The sequence below is a fragment of the Acomys russatus genome, chromosome 5 (assembly GCF_903995435.1).
Source record: "Acomys russatus chromosome 5, mAcoRus1.1, whole genome shotgun sequence".
NCBI classification, from domain to species: Eukaryota; Metazoa; Chordata; class Mammalia; order Rodentia; family Muridae; genus Acomys; species Acomys russatus.
This window is the reverse complement of record NC_067141.1, coordinates 74006535-74025691: the sequence shown is the minus strand read 5'-3', so window position 1 is coordinate 74025691 and position 19157 is coordinate 74006535. Positions and strand designations below refer to the sequence as shown.

General features: G+C 46.2%; 1 protein-coding gene across 1 annotated transcript in view; it reads left to right on the top strand.

Annotated features, from left to right (window-relative positions):
• Positions 1-11873: 11873 nt before the first annotated feature.
• LOC127189909 (guanylate cyclase 2G-like) overlaps positions 11874-19157 on the top strand; it is a 42041-nt gene continuing 34757 nt past the window's right edge. Inside the window, exons 1-3 of the mRNA XM_051146967.1 lie at positions 11874-12041; positions 14662-15010; positions 17670-17779. Of these exons, the coding sequence (XP_051002924.1) occupies positions 11874-12041; positions 14662-15010; positions 17670-17779 (627 nt within the window). The remainder of the gene's footprint in view (positions 12042-14661; positions 15011-17669; positions 17780-19157) is intronic.

Below are 19157 nucleotides of genomic sequence, written 5' to 3'. Positions count from 1 at the left end.
TTGAGGTGCAAAGGTAGAAGTTACCTGCTCAAACACTTACAGTCACCTCTGACAGAAGTGGAGAATTTGGCAAAAGGTTAAACAAGAGATTATTAGGCAATGGACTTAAGAGGGGAAAAAAAAGAGCAATTGGCTCAGGAAGCTGCCATTGAATGGGGTGAAACTTTATAAAGCCTGACTTCAGGGGGAGGGGGAGGCACGCACAGGGCTTTGCAGATGAGTGTTTCTTTGCCACCACCTTTGGGACCGAGATAGGAAGAGGCCAGACTAGACAATAAGGCAGAGAAAGTGCACCTTAATTTCAGTAAATGGAGAAGTCACTGGCTCAGGCTATGGTTTTAAGATCTAGACTAAGAAGACGTTTGTATTTGGAGATGAGACTTGTAGGAAAGCTCCAGGATGTGGCAGGGTATTCTAAAACATACAAACAAGCAGAGGTGGCCTGAAGTCAAAAGACAAACCCAAGAGGGCCCTGTCTGCCCTCCTTGCCCTTGGCGAGGCACCAGAAGAAGCAGAGTGGATGTTGCCTCTTGCTTTTACCCATGTGGAAGATGCTCTTGTCACCAAGCTATAACTAAATCATCGGGACCGGAAAGGTACCATCAAGAATCAGAAGGGACACAGAGAGGCTCTGCGGACCTGGCACACTTTTTACTTCTCAGGTGAGGCCAATGAACTCTTTTCAAGAAGGCACTAACATTTTACAACCAGGCAGTAGACAATCCAGACCTGAGGCAAGGTCACAGTCACCCATCGCCATGTTTGGTGTCTCTGTGATGCTGCCCCACTGATCAGTGCAAGTACCTAGCCACTGGCAAGCTTGCAATGCCTGAGTGCTTTCTATGTGCCAGCCCTGTGGAAATGTCGAGAAAGGCTTGTTTCTTAATGTGCCTGGTCAGGTGACCAAGTGGAGCTAGAGTCAGGCACTAGCACCACTTCCTGCTGGACTCTGTGTGGCGTGGTTAGCATGTTAATAGCACCGATCTTCTTGGGCTAGATTTTCATCCAGGTTTTAGGTGCCTGGACCTTGAAGGTTATCTCTTCCTAAAGAGCCTCAACTGTTCTGTGGTACCAGAAAGAAACGGACTTCTGAGAGCCTCTGAAGAGAGCAGTCTGAGAATTGTGGGTGTTAGCACTACCAGGCTGGACCAATACTGTGTGTGTGTGTGTGTGTGTGTGTGTGTGTGTGCTGGTCATCGAACTAGTGACTGACCACCTTCTGATACTGCACTCCCCAGAGATGCACTAAGCCATGGTTTCCAAACTTTAGTAAACAGCACAGCTCCCCAGGGGGCATGTTACTACACAGTTGTCTGGATATGTGCCATGGGTTTTGATTCAGTAAGCCATAGCTGGGGCCTAAAATCTGCATTTCTACCTGCGTCAGGTGATATGGGTGGTATTGCTCTGGGGCCACCTTTGATCCATGTTTGCATCAAGCATCCACCCTGCCTTCAGTAGGAGCAGCTGTGGAATATGCACAAGGGCTGCACTAGGTATAACTGTGGTTATGACCAAGGTTGACCCACACTTGAGCTCAGGCTTTTTCAGACATGGGCCAGCTGGATCAGTTCCAGAGGACGGCTTTGGCTGAGCAGGAGGCCTGCCAGACTGCTCATGCCACCATCCCATAGACAGAATTCAACGTCATGCCGTGTCGGAGCCCAGGTGAGTGCGAATGTGGGCACGAATGAGCCATCAGTGACATAATGGCCTTGACTTCATTCCCAGGGACATTGGAGACTCCAAAAGGTGACATACTGACTTATGGCAGGAAAAATCCCACAGAGTCCTGGCCCCTAATGCTTTAGCAGGCCACACCATCTTTCTCTCTCCACACTCATACACGGCCTAATACTGGGTGTTTGCCTTGACTATTCTTCACTTACCCATTGAGACAGAGTTTCCCTTGAACCCAGAGCTCTCTGGCTTGTCTGGGATTATAGGCAGGTATTCATGTCCACATGGCATTTGTGTGTGCTGTGTATCTGAAGAGCAAATGCTTTTCCCCACTGAGCCATCTCCCCATCCCTCACGTTACCTCCTGATGAACCACTGTCTCTGGCACAGCTCTTCTTTACAGTGCCCACAGCCATAGACTTTAGAATAAAATGGTGTTTTAAAAATCCCTTTCAATTTGGGCATCCAGCAGCCACTAAAAAGCACAAACCTTCATTCTTTCAGGCCATTTGTGGGTGAGGTTCTTGAGATATGAGGTGACTGACACAGTCTTCCGTGTGGTGCTGATGAGCTTTGTTTCCCCTTCTCCCCCTTTTCTTAGGGACAAAGGAACCACACATTCAGGTCACCATAGTTCTAGAATGCCAGACAGTAACATTCCAGACTCCCAGAACACAGCCTAGGAACAGTTTGCTGTGCTGCCCCATAGGCTCTGGGCTGGAGGTGCTTCACAAATAGAAACCAGCTTTTCCAAGGCGTTGGAAGCAGAGGAAGGTAGACGTGTTTACACAGCCTTTCCTAGGTTGTGACTCTTCCAAGCTGCCTCTTCAAACCCGTGAGGTGTAAGTGTCGACAAGACCTTCAAACACCCAAACCAATGGTGAGGGATGGGAGTCAGACCCCAAGACATGGTGCCTCCACAGGGACCCTAGACTCTGATGCTGTGTGGAAGGGGCACAAACATATTTTAAAGGTAATTTTAGGATATTTTGTAGCATCTGATTTACATACTGTCCTTCAATAATATGTCATGGCACCAAGTGTTATTCAAATTTTGTATTCACTTCCAATACTCAACAAAAAATAAGATTTTACTATAGAGGATATTTCAAGATTCCATACAATATTGAGTCTAGTAAGTCATAAAGGAAAACTGAAATTTCTTCTTCTAAAAAAGAGTCTGGTCTCAGAATCTAGAAAAGTCTTCTTAAAGTGTTTTGGTTCTTTGTTTTAGAATATTTTGTTTGGTTCAGATTGTAGAATGTCCACAAAATAGTACTCTCCTCAAAAGGTTTGGGTAAGAGCAGAGATGAGAAGAAAATGAAAAAGAAGAAGACACGGCCTGGGAAGGAAGCCCAATGCCAAGAGCTCACTGGGCAACTTGGCCCCAGCACAGAAGGACCAGGGGGAGGAAAGAAGAGAAAGGAGAAGAGGAAAAGGAGGAGGAGGAGGAGGAGGAAATGACGCAAGATGCCCATAATGGCTAAGAGATGTGGAGGTGTGGAACACATAGATAGGGAAGATCTTAGGTGATTTGACTGCTTGTCCAAGTCAGGCAGAATGGCCCAAGAGCAAACAGAAGCTGGGCCAGAGCTGCTGCTGAGAGGACTCATGTCAACTCAGTAATGATGGACCAAGAAAGAAAGGAGCTGGGATGGCATGCCCCAGAGCCCACTGACTGGCTAGCAGGTAGCGGTGTCATGGTGAGGACTGTGATGGCTGAACTTTACCTTTCCACATGGCAGAGCTGACGCTGAAGTTTGTTCTCGACTGAGATATGAAAAGGAAGGGACAAAGTACCCTCAGACTCTCTTAACAAGGCATTCATGGCCATTGGAATTCTGTACCATTCCACTTATCTGATATCTCAAACAGCTAACGATGCTCAAAGTACATTTCCAAGGCAGCAATCAAAGGTCCTCAGGGAGATCCTCATCCTTAGTGCAGATCCCTGCCGAAGCCTTCTATAACCAACGCCCACAGTTGAGAGCCTTACCGAGAACTTGCCAAGTGGCCACCCCACACCAAGGGCTTTGCAGCATTTCATCTAATCTCACAGCAACCCTAGGGAGATTGTATCGCCCTTCGGAGGGAGATGAAACGGTCCCCCTTGGAGTAAGAGGCCTATGACTGTGTTCAAAGTACATGGCTGGAAGTTGTAAGAACCTCAGGGTCAAACTCTGAGCTCAGGTAGCCTTGGTCTAGAGTGCAAACAGATCTCTCTAGTTCAGTGCCGTCAATTCTACAAGTCCCTTATTCTCTTTTATGCACATACTCATTTCTCTTGAGAACTGTCTTTGATCTCTTGATAGACATTAAGAACCCTCGGTCTAAGCATAACCCAATGAGCCCTTGAAAGCGGATGTCAAGGTGGCCACCACTGTTTCCCCTCATTCAAAGGGATGGATGGCCTTTCTGCTATTGAGCTCATTTCACACAAAAGCATTTCTCCACACACCTGCAGGAGCCAATGAGCTACACATTCCAGCTGGGTAGCCTCTCCACCTGCAGGTCTCCCTTCTTGACCATCTGTGAAGCCATGAGGTTCTACAGCTCCACTCTTATGTCTGTCTGCTGTCATGCTGTGTCATCGGGGGCTTCACAGAGGACAAGAGGAAATCTTAACCCACAGCTCAATGTCTATAGCTGCTAATTTCTTTCACTTCTAGCCACTGACAGCAATTGCTTAGGCATGTGTTGTCTTGCGGCCACTTGTGCATTCGTTGTGGGAAGGAAGCGTTACCACAGATATGCAGCTGGCTGACAAGAATGGCGTTTGCACAACAGCAAGAGCTGCCCCCCAGATAAGACTCATGAGCCCCCACCCCTAACTGGGAGTGAGGGACAGCTAATCACTTCTAGGAGAGGAACAATCTCTTTTCTTTAAGGTTGTAGCCCCTGGTAGGTTGACCACACTCCAGTGGATGATTCCATACTCAGGAATATATGGAAAGCACAAACTGAACTTAGTGGGCTATGAAAAAAAAAATAGTACATAAAATTGGTGGGGTAGAGAGATGGAGTGGGTCTGGAGAGAAGTTAGGGAGAGCAAAGGAGGACAGAAATAATCAAATGTACTGCATGTTGTCACCAAACAATAAAAAATTAAAAAAGAAAGTTTCCCCAAATTCTGCCTCTTTATCTCTCCTTCCCCCAACCATAGAAAACAAATTGACTTGCAGCTTTGGAACTGGGCCTCCCAGTTGGTGAGCCATGGCACACCAGTAGGCCAAGATAAACCAATCACTCTGTACCCAGGGTGGCTTTGTGCACTCGGACAGCCATACTCTGGGGGTCATATTGCCATACAAATGCCATGATTATTAGTGTCATGAGGTGAACAATGTCAGGACATGGGGCTATGAGCTACCTGCTTCCTTATTGGCAACCAATAAAGGCTATAAAGGCAACCAAACAGATATAAAACAATCCAACTTCTGGGCACATATACAAGGAAAATTAAATCAATAGTTTGAAAGGACAGCTATACTAATATACGTAGAATGACATTATTTCCAAGAGACAAGATATTAAATTAACCAAAGTGCCTGTCATCAAATCATCAAAGTACAATGCATAACTACAGTGGAGGGGCTAAGCTTCCTCCTAGCTCAGTAGGAAGAACATTTGCCTAACCTGTGTGCAGCCCTGTGTCCAATCTCCAGCATTGCATGAGACTGGATATTGATGATACGTGCCTATAATCTCAGCCTCAAGAGGTTCAGAAGTCAAAGTCACCCTTCACCACATAATGGGGACAAGACCAGCTGAGGCTATATAAAGCAGTCTCAAAGAAAGTGACATTACATACATAAAAGAACAAAATCATATCATTTGTGATACCATGATGCACCTGGAAGGCATTACATCAAGTGAAATAAGCACAACAAAATTAAAGTAACTGATCTCATTTATAAGTGGAAACTACAAAAGTGGATCTCTCCAGAGATATAGAACAATGGCTACCAAAGGTGAGTGGTGAAGAGGAAGGAGACAATGACAGTAAAACAGGAAGGTCAAATTCAGGAGCTCTGTTGTGTAACACACAGACCGTCATTGATGGAGACTGTCTCAGATGGGGTTTCCATGGCTGCGAAGAGACACCGTGACCACAGCAACTCTTACAAAAACAATTAGTTGGAGCAAGCTCAGAGGTTCAGAGATTTCGTCCATTATCATCATGGAGGTAGCTCAGAGTTCTACATCTTATTCAGCTGGCGTTGGAAGGGAGAGTGGCACTGGGCGTGGCTTGAGCATCTCAAACCTCAAAGCCCACCCTCAGGGACACACTTCCTCCCACAAGGCCACACTTCTTAATAGTGCCCCTCCCTGTGAGCCCATGGGGGCCATTTTCATTTACTCCACCACAGTGACATACTGTATCTTCTTGAAATGTTTTATTCAGTATGTGTGTGTGCGCATGTGTGCATGTGTGTGTGTGGGGGGGGCTGCGGGGATTGTTTTTCTCCTTTTCCTGTGACTTCTGGGGATCAAACTCAGGTCACTGGGCTTACACAGCAAGCATTTTCACACTAAACCATCTCGCTAGCCTGATATCATATTCTTGAAAACAAATGCAGAGAGTGGCTGTGTTCTCATCGCAAAGCAATAACTACGTTACATGAGACAGAGCGCCTGTTAGTTATTAATAGCTGCCTTTTAACTACTATTCAGTGTGTACATGCTACAAAGTGTCTAGTTGAACAAGGTAAGCGCAAGCAATTTGCATGTGTGTGTGTGTGTGTGTGTGTGGTCCTCATGTGGGTGTGAGTGCAGGTGTGTGTTTAGGTGTACAAGCACATGTGTGAGCATCTGTGTGGAAGTCACGGGTCAACCTTAGATGTTTTCTCTGTATTTTCATTTTATTTTTGGGAAAGAGTCTGTTATTGGCCTGGAGTTCACTCGTTAGGCTGGCTGGCCAGCAAGTCCAGTAATCCTCCTGTTTCTGCCTCCTCAGTGCTGGGACTAGAAGTACACAACGACACTTGGCTTTTCACGTCAAGTCTCGGGAATCAAACTCAGGTCCTCATGCTTACACAGCAAGCATTTTGCCCACTAAGCCAATTTCTTGCCCCTAAATACATTTAATTTTGTGAATTCGTATGGAAACATGAATGTACCTGAGAGAGTTGTCACAGGAATCCCAGCTCTCACAGACTGTGTGGTTATCACCCAGGGGCCAGGAAGTACAGTTCGCATGGGATATTTACAGCTTTACTGTCTAGGTCGATGGCCCCAAGCTACAAGTGGCTCCCAAGGGCTTGAAATGAGGTGAGCCTGAGTTGAGATATAAAGACAAAATATATACTGAATTTTGGGCATGGAGTATGAGAAAAATAAAATTTTAAATGCCAATTACATGTTAAAATGATAATGTTCAGGGGTATAAGTTACCATATTCACTGCTCTTGTGTGTGTGTGTGTGTGTGTGTGTGTGTGTACACATGTGTGTCTGTATGTGTTCACACATGTGGAGAATAGGGGTCAATCTTGGGTGGTGTTGTTCCTCAGGGAGCCCTCAGGCTCCCTGGTGAGTTAAGGTGGCCAGGCAGCTCAGCCTCTCGCAAAGCACGTGTCTTTTCTCACATGGGTACTAAGGGTCAAACCAGAGGCTTATGCTTATGTGGCAAGCTGAACCATCTCTGCCACCTACTTTCAGCTTTCAATACACCATCTAGAAAGATGCCAGTGACAGCTGTGTCTTGCATTGTGCAGTTCGGGGATGGGGCTGAGTTTTAGAAGGCAAAGGTCCTCCGACTCAAGGCGTGTAGAACAGTCACACAGGCTGGTGTGTATGACGTATAGGAACTTGCCTACATACGTTTTCCTTTCTAGGAACCAACACATAATCTTTGTCATCCCACCTGATACATCATCTCTACAAGTGCACATGGACAATAGAAGCTGTGCCAGCAATGCCCTTTATCTGCTCCTCTGACCTCTGCAGGAATGGTAAGCACCTTTTCCCTGCCGGGTAACACAGTCTCCATTCAATGAAGTTTATGAGCTGAACTGAACAGTCGTTTATTGAGCTGTGTTGTTTATTGGCTGTTCTCTGCTAGGCATGGTGCTGGCTGTTTTATGTATAGCATTCTTTTTACTGGTCACATAAAGTCACCCGGGCTAATTACAGATGAGGAAACTGAGAACGTAGGCAACCCTTAGCTTGTCTCATCCCACAGTCTGCTCTCACAAATGTCCTGATACACTGCCTCCTAGGGGAGGCTGGCATGTGAATCACAGCTCCTGTGAGTCACTGGCAGGATACCTATAGTTAAAGCAGATTTTTTTTTTTTTTTTCACCTCCCTCTTCCCCAGGTCCTTAAGGATACCCTTCTGCTTTACAGCTCTGGTTCCCTGAACTTACAGCACAGAGTGAGCCACCCTGAGGGCCTGGCTAGAGGGCGAATCCAGGACCTTTAACTGGAATTGGGAGGAAATGCCAGGAAGTGGGAGGGGCCTCTGCTGTCTACAGACAGGAGGCTGAAGAGGGGGAGGGGTAGTCAGGAGGGACATCCTGCCTGGCTGTCTATGACTGTCCAGCAGATAGCTAAACGTAGGACACAGGCTTCTGTTGATCGACAGAGATGGGGAAACATTTTCTTTTGAGTCAAAAAGCATGCTGTCACCACGGAAGGACAAATTGGGATACAGTCGACTGGCTCAGTGTTTGGGGGATATGTGACAATAAAAATGTTTCTTAGGGGACAGGGAGATGGCTCTGTGGGTAAGAGTGCTTACTGTGCAAGCATGAAGAGCTGAGTGCAAAATCCCAAGTCCCCACATGAAAAAGCTGAGCATGGTTAGAGGACAGGGACAGGCAAATGTTTATCACTCACTGACCAACCAAGCGAGGGAACAGAGAACTTCTGGTTCAGTGGGAGATGGAGGAAGGTGATAAATGACAGAGGAAGACATCTGACATGCCCTTCTCGCCTCCTCTCACCTCGGCATATTGTGTGCATAGCAGGAACACACAAACACATATGTGTGTACACACCACACCTGTATCACACACACACACACACACACACACACACACACACACACACACACACACACGAACACGAGGTCTTGGAGGCCTGGGATGTGGATTGATGGTAGGGCACTTGCCTATTATATAATAAGCCCTAGGTTCAATTTCCTTTTGCCAAGAAAAAGATGAAAACTTTTGGGATGGGCGGTTGTAATATGTTCAATGTACAATATATGCTTAAATAAAAAAATAATTCTAAAAAGATCTTAGAAAATCTAAAATCATAAGAAAGTGGTTTGCAATTAATTATCCCACTGTTGATCACTGAGTGTGTTTGAATACCACCCCACCCCACCCCCAGCAGCCAGCTTTCTAGCCCCCTTGCTAGTCTCTGACAGATTTTGTTCTTGGTGCCATGGTTTTAGGGTTGTTTAATCCCGGAAGCAGAATCAAAGACTATGAAGTAAATACTTAGAACTCTGGACTTCATGCTAGTTCAAACAGGCTGAGCTTGGATCTGATGATACCCGGGAGGGAACGTACCTATTGAACGCATTGACCGAAAGGCCCACTTCAACAGTGCCTACTTAGGTGTCAAAGACACAGTCCTTGTAGAAACAGGTGTGGTCGATAGCAGAGGGATGGAATGCCCGGGTGGCTGGCAGAGCCCTCGAGATGGGGGGAAGGATTCTCCTTGGGAACCCTACCATTCTGTCATTAGCAGTCAGTCAGAGCCCATGCCTGAGCCTCCAGTCTTCCAGGAGCCACGGGCACTGTTTCTAAAGCAGTGGTCTGTGAATCCTGAGGAATTGTTCTGTGGCAGACGCAAAACATGGGTTCCCCCAGCTTGGTCTTAACTCTTGTGGTTTCCCCAAACCCTTGCTGAGTAGAAGCTGCATCTCAGACACTCACTAGGTCCCACTCAGCGATGCACAAAGCCTAACAATACAGCGAGAAATTAGGGTTCACACCCAGAGAAGCAGCAGCTGCTTTCTCTTACCCCTGGGATGGTTAGCACAAGGCGTGTGCCTGAGGGAAATCTGTGAGCCAGGTCTGAAGGAGAACTGACACTCAGCATGCCATCCCATAATACTCAGTTTGGGCTCCACCTGAATCCTGGGATCTTAAAGTGAAGAAACTGGCAAGCTCATAGGTCTCTCTTCTGGATCCTCACTGCAGAAAGAAGTAGTCAGGCCCCATACAGTCCACATCTTTCCCCATAATAGGCCAGGAGATGGTCATGCACGCATCCACTGGCTGTCTTGGCCTCTCTCCCATGCTATCTTGGACCTGCCTCACTCCAGGTAAGCTAAATCCCTTCTCTCTCCCTTTCTTCTGGAAGAAAAGTTCGAGTAGACTTATTCCAAATCCTCACCCACTAAATTTTTACTGAGTTCCTATTAAATCTGAGGTCTTAGGTTTACTATGCAGTCGTATGGCACCCACACAATGTCAGTCTGAGAGGAAACTAAGTCATGGCATTATCTGACTTGCCCAAGGCATAGACTGGTGGAGTTTGGAAGGAATGAGGCTCAAGGCTTTGCACATTAGCTCTAGTAAGAGAGAAATAGCCTGCGTGGTCTGTGGGTTTCGTGATGTCCTTCTGAGTCAGGCCTGGCTAAGTGTCTGTAGAGGTTCACAGCTGAAGGAAGAGAAACAGAGAGCAGGCGTTCTTTCTTTCCTCTTATTGCAGGCGTCTCAAGTCTTGGTCACCAAGACCCAGTGCACTTAAGATAAATGAGAGCCTCCAGCACCGATCTCCAGGATGACATCTTGGTCCAGAAGGTCTGGAGTGGGGTCTAGAATCTGTGCTCATAACCATAAGGGGAGACTAGGAGTTTGAACCAGGCAGCTTTGAGAATCAGCGCAAGTTTATCATGGCCAGGTGAATGCGGGAAAACCAAACTTTCCCCAAATAAAAACCATGGAAAGTGGCAAGTTGATAATTTACTGTGGATGGGCTGGGTCACCTTCCTTGGGATAGCTGTGGCCTTCCAAGAGCCCTGGCATCCCTGTGGTATGCCAGACAGAGAAGAGCTGACATACCTGCATCTCCTTGCCATGATCTATTCTGAGAGAAGGTCAATATTTATCTAGAACTAATCCATTCATGGTCCTCTAAGCCCAGGTGAAGGAGATAGGATTTAAATCTTCTCATAAGCATTAGGTGACTTGTTCTAAAACTTGTCTGTAAAGTGGATCAAGCAGATGGTAACACCATTGTCATGATGATAATTATTACCAAATCCAGTGTGTGTGTGTGTGTGTGTGTGTGTGTGTGTGTGTGTGTGTGTGTGTGTGTGTATTCGTGTTCATGCATGTGGAAGGCATTAGATGTTTTCCACTCTCCCCTGTATCTTCTGAGACAAGAAATCTCTCTGGTTCAACTGGATGGGCTGACTTGCTAGCCCCAGGGGTTCTCCTATCTCTATCTCTCTCCTGTGTGGAGATGCCAGGTGCTCATCGCTATGCTCAACCTCTAAAATGAGATATCTCCCCAGCCCCTAAAACTACTATTGATGGAATGGCTCTCTCTCTGTGCCGGTCTTGTGCTGGAAACTAGATTTACACGACCTCCTGTAACCCTTCCTATACCACTTTGGAGAAGACCTGCACCATTTAGGTCATAGGTCATACAATTAACGTGAAGAGCAGTTAGGATTCTAGCACAGGCTTTCTGACTGTGTGAGTAGACCCCCCCATCGTCACATAGGGTCATGTGACTTTTCCAGTAACATGAAGTCCATCAGTGAGATTGTTGTATCAACAACACCCAGGGGCTTGTTAACCCCCCACTTCTGTCTGTTTTCTGTAAGACTGCTTCTTCTGGAATGTGTTAGGGCATGCTCAGAAAGGGACGGCTTCTGTTAATTAGTGGCAGTGAACAGGAAACAAGCTGTAGTCTCCCGGGACTCTTCACTCTCATATAAGTTCTGGGCACGAGTGGGCAGGTGGTTGAGCCAACCAGAGTTGTATAGTGACACTTTGTCAGATGCCATCCATGGCTCCCAGGACATCCTCTGCAGTCCCCCTAGAATATAGGCTCTGTGTTGGGCCTGACCGCCACACCAATCATCCGTCTCTGGTTTTGATGCTCTTTGCCATTCTGCTGATGACTTGCCTTGAAGCTGCTACGCTCACTGTGGGACTCCATGCCCCCTGGAATGTCTCTCATCCATTTAGCGTGCAAAGGCTGGGGGCAGGCCTCCAAATTGCCATGGACAAGCTCAACTCAGAGCCAGTGCGCCCTGGGAACGTGAGCTGGGCGCTCAGTTACACCAACTCAACATGCAGTGCCAAGGAGTCCATTGCAGTTTTCATCAACCAGGTCCAAAGAGAGCACATTTCTGCTCTGTTTGGACCAGCATGCCCAGAAGCAGCAGAGGTATGTAGGGTACGCATATTCCAATAGTGCTGTCTGAGTTTCTACTGAAAGGGGCAAGTGTACAGATGAAGACAGATTTCATTCATCTCTTCTTACTGATTGTTTACATTTTAAATTAAAAATTAACTGTGCATATTCATTGTACATTGTACTGCATTGTATAAGGACATTTTCAGATATGTATAGATTATTATATGTATAGTCTCATTATTCTCTGGGCAAAAATTATCTTACAACAATCACTGTCTGGGTCTTAGGTCTTAGTTTTCTAATTGAGCCTAGAAGAGTTGATGGTCTTAAGTCTCTTCTTGGTAGCCTGCTATTCTTCCTCTGAGTGCCACCAGGCCTCCCCATCCAGGGGACATGGTCAAATATGGGGCACCAGAGTTCTTGTGAAAGTCAGTCCCCACTCTCCACTCAATTGTGGAGAATGTCCATTGGCTAGATCTGGGTAGGGGTTTGAAGTTTATTGCACATATTGTTCTTGGCTTGGGAGGAGGTCCCCCTCAGTCACAGTCATAGGGGAGGGGAGTAAGGGGAAAATGGAGGGAGGGAGGAATGGGAGGATACAAGGGATGGGATAACAATTTAGATGTAATATGAATAAATTAATAAACTATATTTTAAAAAAGAGTTCATGGTCTTTAAAGACTTTGAAGGAATGACTCTGTCACATAGTCCCACATTCCTCCTGCTTTTCTGTGTAGAGTCACTGCTCTCTTATGTTGTCAGCCACTGGGTTTAGAGAATTTGAGATTGACAACAGAGCTTGTCTTTAAATATAACATTATCAATTGCTAAAGGAGGCTTTCCTTGGTCTGTATAGTAAATTATTCAGGGACGCTCACAGCACACTGGAGATGATACAGGAGGACAGATTGTTTTAAGCTACAGCTAACAAGGGAAGCATGCTATTTGTGGTTAATAGAATTAGCTTAGTCAACGTCCTCGGGTATCATGCCCTCTGGGAGAGGATGGGGAGTGACCTCACTCCCCAGTGCTGCAGAACGCTCTGCAATTGTTGCTGTAACACTCAGTTGACCTTTGAGTTTGAAATATCTGTCTCTGCATTTAGCATCTCTCTAGCTATCCAAACCCTGCCCTTTCTTCAAGGTCAGTTCCAAGTGTCCTTGAGGTGACTTCCTTGCTTGGCTTTCACCTTGCCTGTCCATACTTCCTCAAATTGAAGTGATTTATTTTTAATTCATGTGAGTGTGCATTTCTGAGTGTGTGAATTTTTCTCATTTTGTAGGAAGTAGTGACATACTTCTCAAAAGTAGACTGGAAAATGCTCTTTATTTTTCCCTAGGCATTGAATTTTACTATTATTTACGTTCATTTATAAATTTTGTTTTATAATCTTTATTGCAGTGGGATTGAAAACCCACATGCATTTGATAATTTGTTCCAAAATAAGAATATTGAAAGAAGAATATAATTGATTGCTTCCCTAAATGCTTTTAGGTATGTCTGTGAACCTGCAGAGCATACTCTTCTCTAGGACCTAATGCTACACGTCTCAGCTCCCATAGGACCTTAAAAAAAATAAATGAGAAATGAAGAATGAACTAGCTCAGGAAGGTTGTCAATGGGGACCTATGGCTGGAGTTCTAATCCCACCACAGCAGCGTTAACGAGGTAGCTCACATCCCCGCATCCCTACATTTCCGTCTTTAAGATGGGAGTGATGACCGCCCATAGCCCATGGAAACACTCTAGAGGTTTAAACGCGTGCTCCGCCCTAAATGAGACATCTATGCCATACTCCTTCTCCCCAAGCCCAGGGGTCATCAAGAAAGAGAGGAAGGTAGACTATAGGAGCCAAAGACAGTGCATGACTACAACCAAGTAGTGCTTTCGGGACACAGCAGGCAAGTTGCACGTGTGCACTCACATTAGCTGGGACAGTGCACCCAAGACTTGTGTAAGATCAAGCCAAGCAAAACCTAAGCATGGAGGGGGAGGCGGTCAGGGTCTCCCACTCCTAGCTGAGAGAAGATTGGCAATTGTTGGCCGCTGAGAGTGGGAGGGTTAGTTTTCTTCAAGGTTGCAGCCTCTGAGAGGCTGTCTGTATTCCAGCAGATGGCCCTATACCCATATACGCGCGACCAGCTCTGGGTGGACTCAATGCGTTAAAAAAAAAAGAGAAAGAAAGGACAGGAAAGCCACATAAAGTTTGGAAGGAATAGCTGGAGAAAGGATGGGCTGGGGGATGGAGCATAAGGAATGGGGGTTGAGGTTGATTAAAATGCAGTGTATGCATGTGCAAAACTCTCAAGAAATAAAAAAAAAAAAACTAACTTGAAAACTATTCCAATTAATCAAACATGTCACAGTTATGTCATGAGAACTTTAAAAAAAAAAAAAAAAGATTGAAATGAACATGAAAGTTCTTACGGAAGGACTAGAACATGATGCAGCCTTGAATTTGTCATTCTTGTCCTCTGCGGTCCCTGTGCTACAAAGTTCCTGGGAGGCATTGACCCCAACATTCCAAAAGAGAAGCTGCATAACTATCCCGCAGATTCCCCGATCTGAGTTCCTTGGCACGCACTCTGCATGAGGTGTGAGTGTGGTATAAGCTCCATTGTGGAAACACAGTCTCTTGTTCACTTTCGAGGTAATTGGTTTGCTGGCCTCTGAGTGGAACATCCCCTTGTTCGACTTTGTTGGACAAAGGGCAGCTCTGGAGGACCACTTCTGGTGTGACACCTGCGTGACACTTGTGCCACCCAAGCTGGGAATCAGCGCTGCGCTCCGGGAAAGCCTGCGGTACCTGGGCTGGGAACATGTAGGGGTGTTTGCATACTCCTCTGGGGCTTCCCCCTGGGAAGAAGTGGATAAGATGTGGAGGGCTGTTGAGGATGGACTCCAACTCCATTTCACTATCACGGCCAGCATGAGATACAGCAACAGTGGCCCAGACCTCCTGCAGGAAGGCCTCAGGAACCTGTCATCTGTTGCCAGGGGTAAGTCTTCCTTTGCTCACATTTGGAGATTGCTTACAAATAGCTATGAACTCTTTGTTTTTGGACTTTTTCTTCTATGAGTATAAAAAGCAGGTGGGGTCAAGGTACAAAATTAATAATACATTAAAGCAATTTCTTGTGTGTGTGTGTTATGAAATCTTGGATGTTATCATTTTGTACTGTACAGAGGAAGTTCTAGAGTCAGATTCCTAGTAATCTGTGTCCTGGACTTTATCACTGAGACCATGGGCTTTGGAGACAGACACACTTGGTTTTTATTCCAAACCTCCTCACTTTTTAGCTGTGTGTTCATGAACAAGAATCTTAACGTCTCTGTGCTCCAGACACATTTCTATTAAATGCAGCCATTGTACTTCTCTCCGGGGAAGGTTGGGACTAACTGCAGTTATATGCAGGAAGGGCTCATCACCAAGTCTGGAGAGGGAGTTTGTAGTAAGAATTTTGGTTTTTAAAAAAAAAAAAACCAGATTAAGGGCTGGAGAGATGGCTCAGAGGTTAAAGAGCACTGTCTGCTGCTCTTCCAGAGGTCCTGAGCTCAATTTCCAGCCACCACATGGTGGCTCACAACCATCTAAAATGTTATCTGACGCCCTCTTCTGGCCTGAAGGTGTACATGCAGGCAGAGTGCTGTTTACATAATAATAAATAAACAAATCTTAAACAAACAAACAAACAAAAAACCAAACCAACCCAGGTTTTAAGCCAGGCACAGGGCACATGCCTTTAATTTCAGCACTCCGGAGGCAGAGGCAGATGGATCTCTGGGAGTTCGAGGCTAGCCTGGTCTACAAAGCGAGTCCAGGACAGCCAAGACTAATGCAGAGAAACCCTGCCTCAAAAAACTAAAAACAACAACAAAAAACAAACCAAACAAACAAGCAAACAAACAAACCCCAGGTAATTTTGAAGTATGTTTTTGTTTTAACCCCAGGTGTGCCATATGGGGCCACTTCAGTTTGTTCAGCGCAGCTGACTATGATTTGTCTCATGCTCCAGAGGGGCTTGGTTTTGACAGCTGAAGATAGTTTATGTTTGGAATTCTGGGGACTCTTGAGAGGGTATAAGAAATCCCAGAACCTGAAGAGAAGTGGTGGCTGCTGCTTTTGCTGGTCGCTGGTTGCCAATTGCTGGTTGCTGGTTGAACATACTCTGATGGTAAAGATTGGACTTGCTCCAAGGAACTCAACACCCCTAAACAGCAGGAAGTAGTCTAAAAACTTATACACTCCTTTCTTTCCATCCTTCTTTCTCTCCTACCTAGTGTTGAGGGGTTAAAAAGAATTGGGATGGAAAATGATGGTAGGTGAAAGAACCCAATAAAGTAGCCAAAACTCTGGCTACAGTAATTGACAGTATATGGCAGCAATTGCTTTTGTGGTGAGCTTAGAACACGTTGATGAGTCACTGACTCCTGTCTGCTCTTTAGACTACCTCACTTCTCATGGCCTCAGGACACTAGGACTTGCCAGATCCTTGTCCTCAGAGTGACACTCATGCCCACTCCCCACCCAACACTCTGACAAACTTTCCCTCTGTCTTCCAGCCTCATCCCCACGTCCATCTGCTCAGGACGGCCTTCTCTGAGTTGTCCCTCCCACCCACATGCTGGGGTCAGACCCTTGCCTCTCTCTGTTGAGAGTGTTCAGTCTTCCCCCAGTCTCTCTGCTCCAAACTCTCTCTGGGACTCCAAAAATGTCATCCATGGGCTCGGTCTCCAGCTGGTGGCTCCTTGGGGGAGGTTTAGAAACTTTAGGAGCTGGGGCTTGGCATCAGAAAGTAGGTCAGCTGGAGCATATTTGGAGGTTACACCTGGTTCCAAGTGTCCTCCTCACACTTGGCTGCTTTTCTACTGTGAAGTGAACAGTCTGCGCCTCTGCATGCCCCCACCACCGTGATGTTCCGCCTCAGCATGGGGCCGTGTGACTACAGACCGAACTCTCTGAAACTGTGAGCCCAGTGAGCCTTCCTTCCTTTAAATTGTTCTCCAAGGTATCTCTGAGAGTTATGAAAAGCTGGTGCACCCTGACAAGGGGGGGGCCCATTCTGTTCTTCCCACAGCTGTTCCTGGGTGGACCACAGTGCCTGCTGCACGCACACTGGAAGCTTATAGAAGCAAACAGCAACTTGTCTAACCTCAAGGCTAAACTATTCACTTGGGTGACCTCAAAGCGGTGCTACTAAATAGAAACAAAGCACCGAGGCCACTTCTCCCCTTCCCAACTCAGAAGCTCCGAACGCCCTTGACTGCAGGTTCTCTTTGACTCCCTCCTAAGTGATGTGCAGCTGAGGAGTCACTGACTTAGCGTCAGTCAAGGGAAAACAAGGTAAAAGCATCATCTCAAACTCCTTGAATGTGGATGCTGTGGTGGTGGAAACTATGGCAGACATGAGCTTCTGTAGGGCAAAGGTCACGGCTTGTATATCACTGGCTCGGGTTAAATCTGCCCTACAATAGGCAGCTATTCCGGAAGCACGCCCAAAGACATAAAAAAGGCTGCGTCTTGTTTGGGGTGGTTTTATTTTAGAATTAGAAAGGAACGTACATCTGTGAGTCTGTGCGTGGGGGAGAGTGCATGACGCACACACGTGCGCTGATGTGAGCACGGACAACCGCCTGACTCGTGTTCCCTTTTTTTAGTTATCATCCTCATCTGCAGCTCAGAGGATGCAAAAAGCATTCTGAAGGCTGCCGAGAGCCTGCGGCTCAACACTGGAGAGTTTGCCTTCATTCTTTTGCGACAGCTGGAGGTAGGGATTGGTCAGTGGCTCTGGAGTGGGAGGTGGTGAGGACTGCCTTGTAGGGGGGATGTGTTTAGGGACTAGTTGCTCGCTATAGCTCCAAGAGGTCAGCCCTCTTGAAGGTTTATCTTAAAACCAGGGCTGAAGGCCTGGGGGTAGAAGTCGGCCAGTAAAGTGCTTAACACGCAGCTATGAGTGTGTCACCTTGGTCCTCAGATACCACTTTAACAGGCTTGGTGGCCCACACTTGTAATCCCTGTTGCCAGCACAGGCAAGTTGCCCAGGTGGAGCCTCAGACTGAGTGTTTGTTTGTTTGGTTTTTTAACTTCTATAACAGAGTAAGAAGTGGAGGCCCAGAGAGGTGAAATAACTTCTCTAAGGCTGCACAGCAGCTACGAGAGTGTGTATTACAGGCCAGGGTCAGCCTCAGGGGATGCACATACGACATTAACGACATGAACGTGGGCCACTTGCCTTTGTCTGTGGTGTAGTTCCCAATAGGTTTTGATTTCTAAAATGACCCCGTTTCATTTCAGTTCAGAAGGAACTAAAATGGGGGGAAGTGGATGTAAAGAGGAGTAATACTGGCCATATTTCTTCCCCTTTGTCGGGAAGGATTGGATGGCCGAACTGTCTCAGTTTTCCTTCCGGTGGCTGGTATTCTGTTTCTCCCTGCTTTGCAGGGCATCCTCCTGCCTCGATTTGTAATTACCACACCCCCATCTCTGCTTGCAGGTGGACAGGTGAGAGGAGAGGATGGGGCAGCCCTTAAGATTTGCCGAGAATCCCATCCCTCCCAGCCTTCCCTTCTTCATCCCAAAACTCTGATGATCGATTCCAACTGGTTTATAGTACAGGAAGAATATAGAATGTAAAATATACCAGGAAGTGTCCATACAATACCATCCTGCTTCTTGAAACCACGCATAGGTCCATTTGTTAAAACTATTTCCAGTTTAGGTTTATGTTGGAAAAAAAAATCAAGCTACAGAGGAACAACATAATGTAATTTTAGTTATGCAAAATATACACACTTTGTGCATAGACACACATGTGCACATGTGCACGCATGTTCATACTAGAGAATTTGGGATGCACGCAGTGAGTGTATGAACTTGTAGAGTAGTGATAATATAAATAATATCCACAAACACTGAAACCACAAAGCAAACTGGAGACCACGCAGTCCTAAATGTGTTCAGCAATCTTTGCTGTTACGTAAGCTTCTTGAGTCTTAGCTACCTAGTGCCCCAGTATGTTTTTTTTTCCTTTTTAGTCTCTGGCTTTCTTCCTACTGTTTGTGTGCTAGCTAGAAAACATGGGCCTAGTATTGCAGAACCTTCTGGAACAATTGTGTTTCCAAGAATTGGCATACGACAATGAAAAG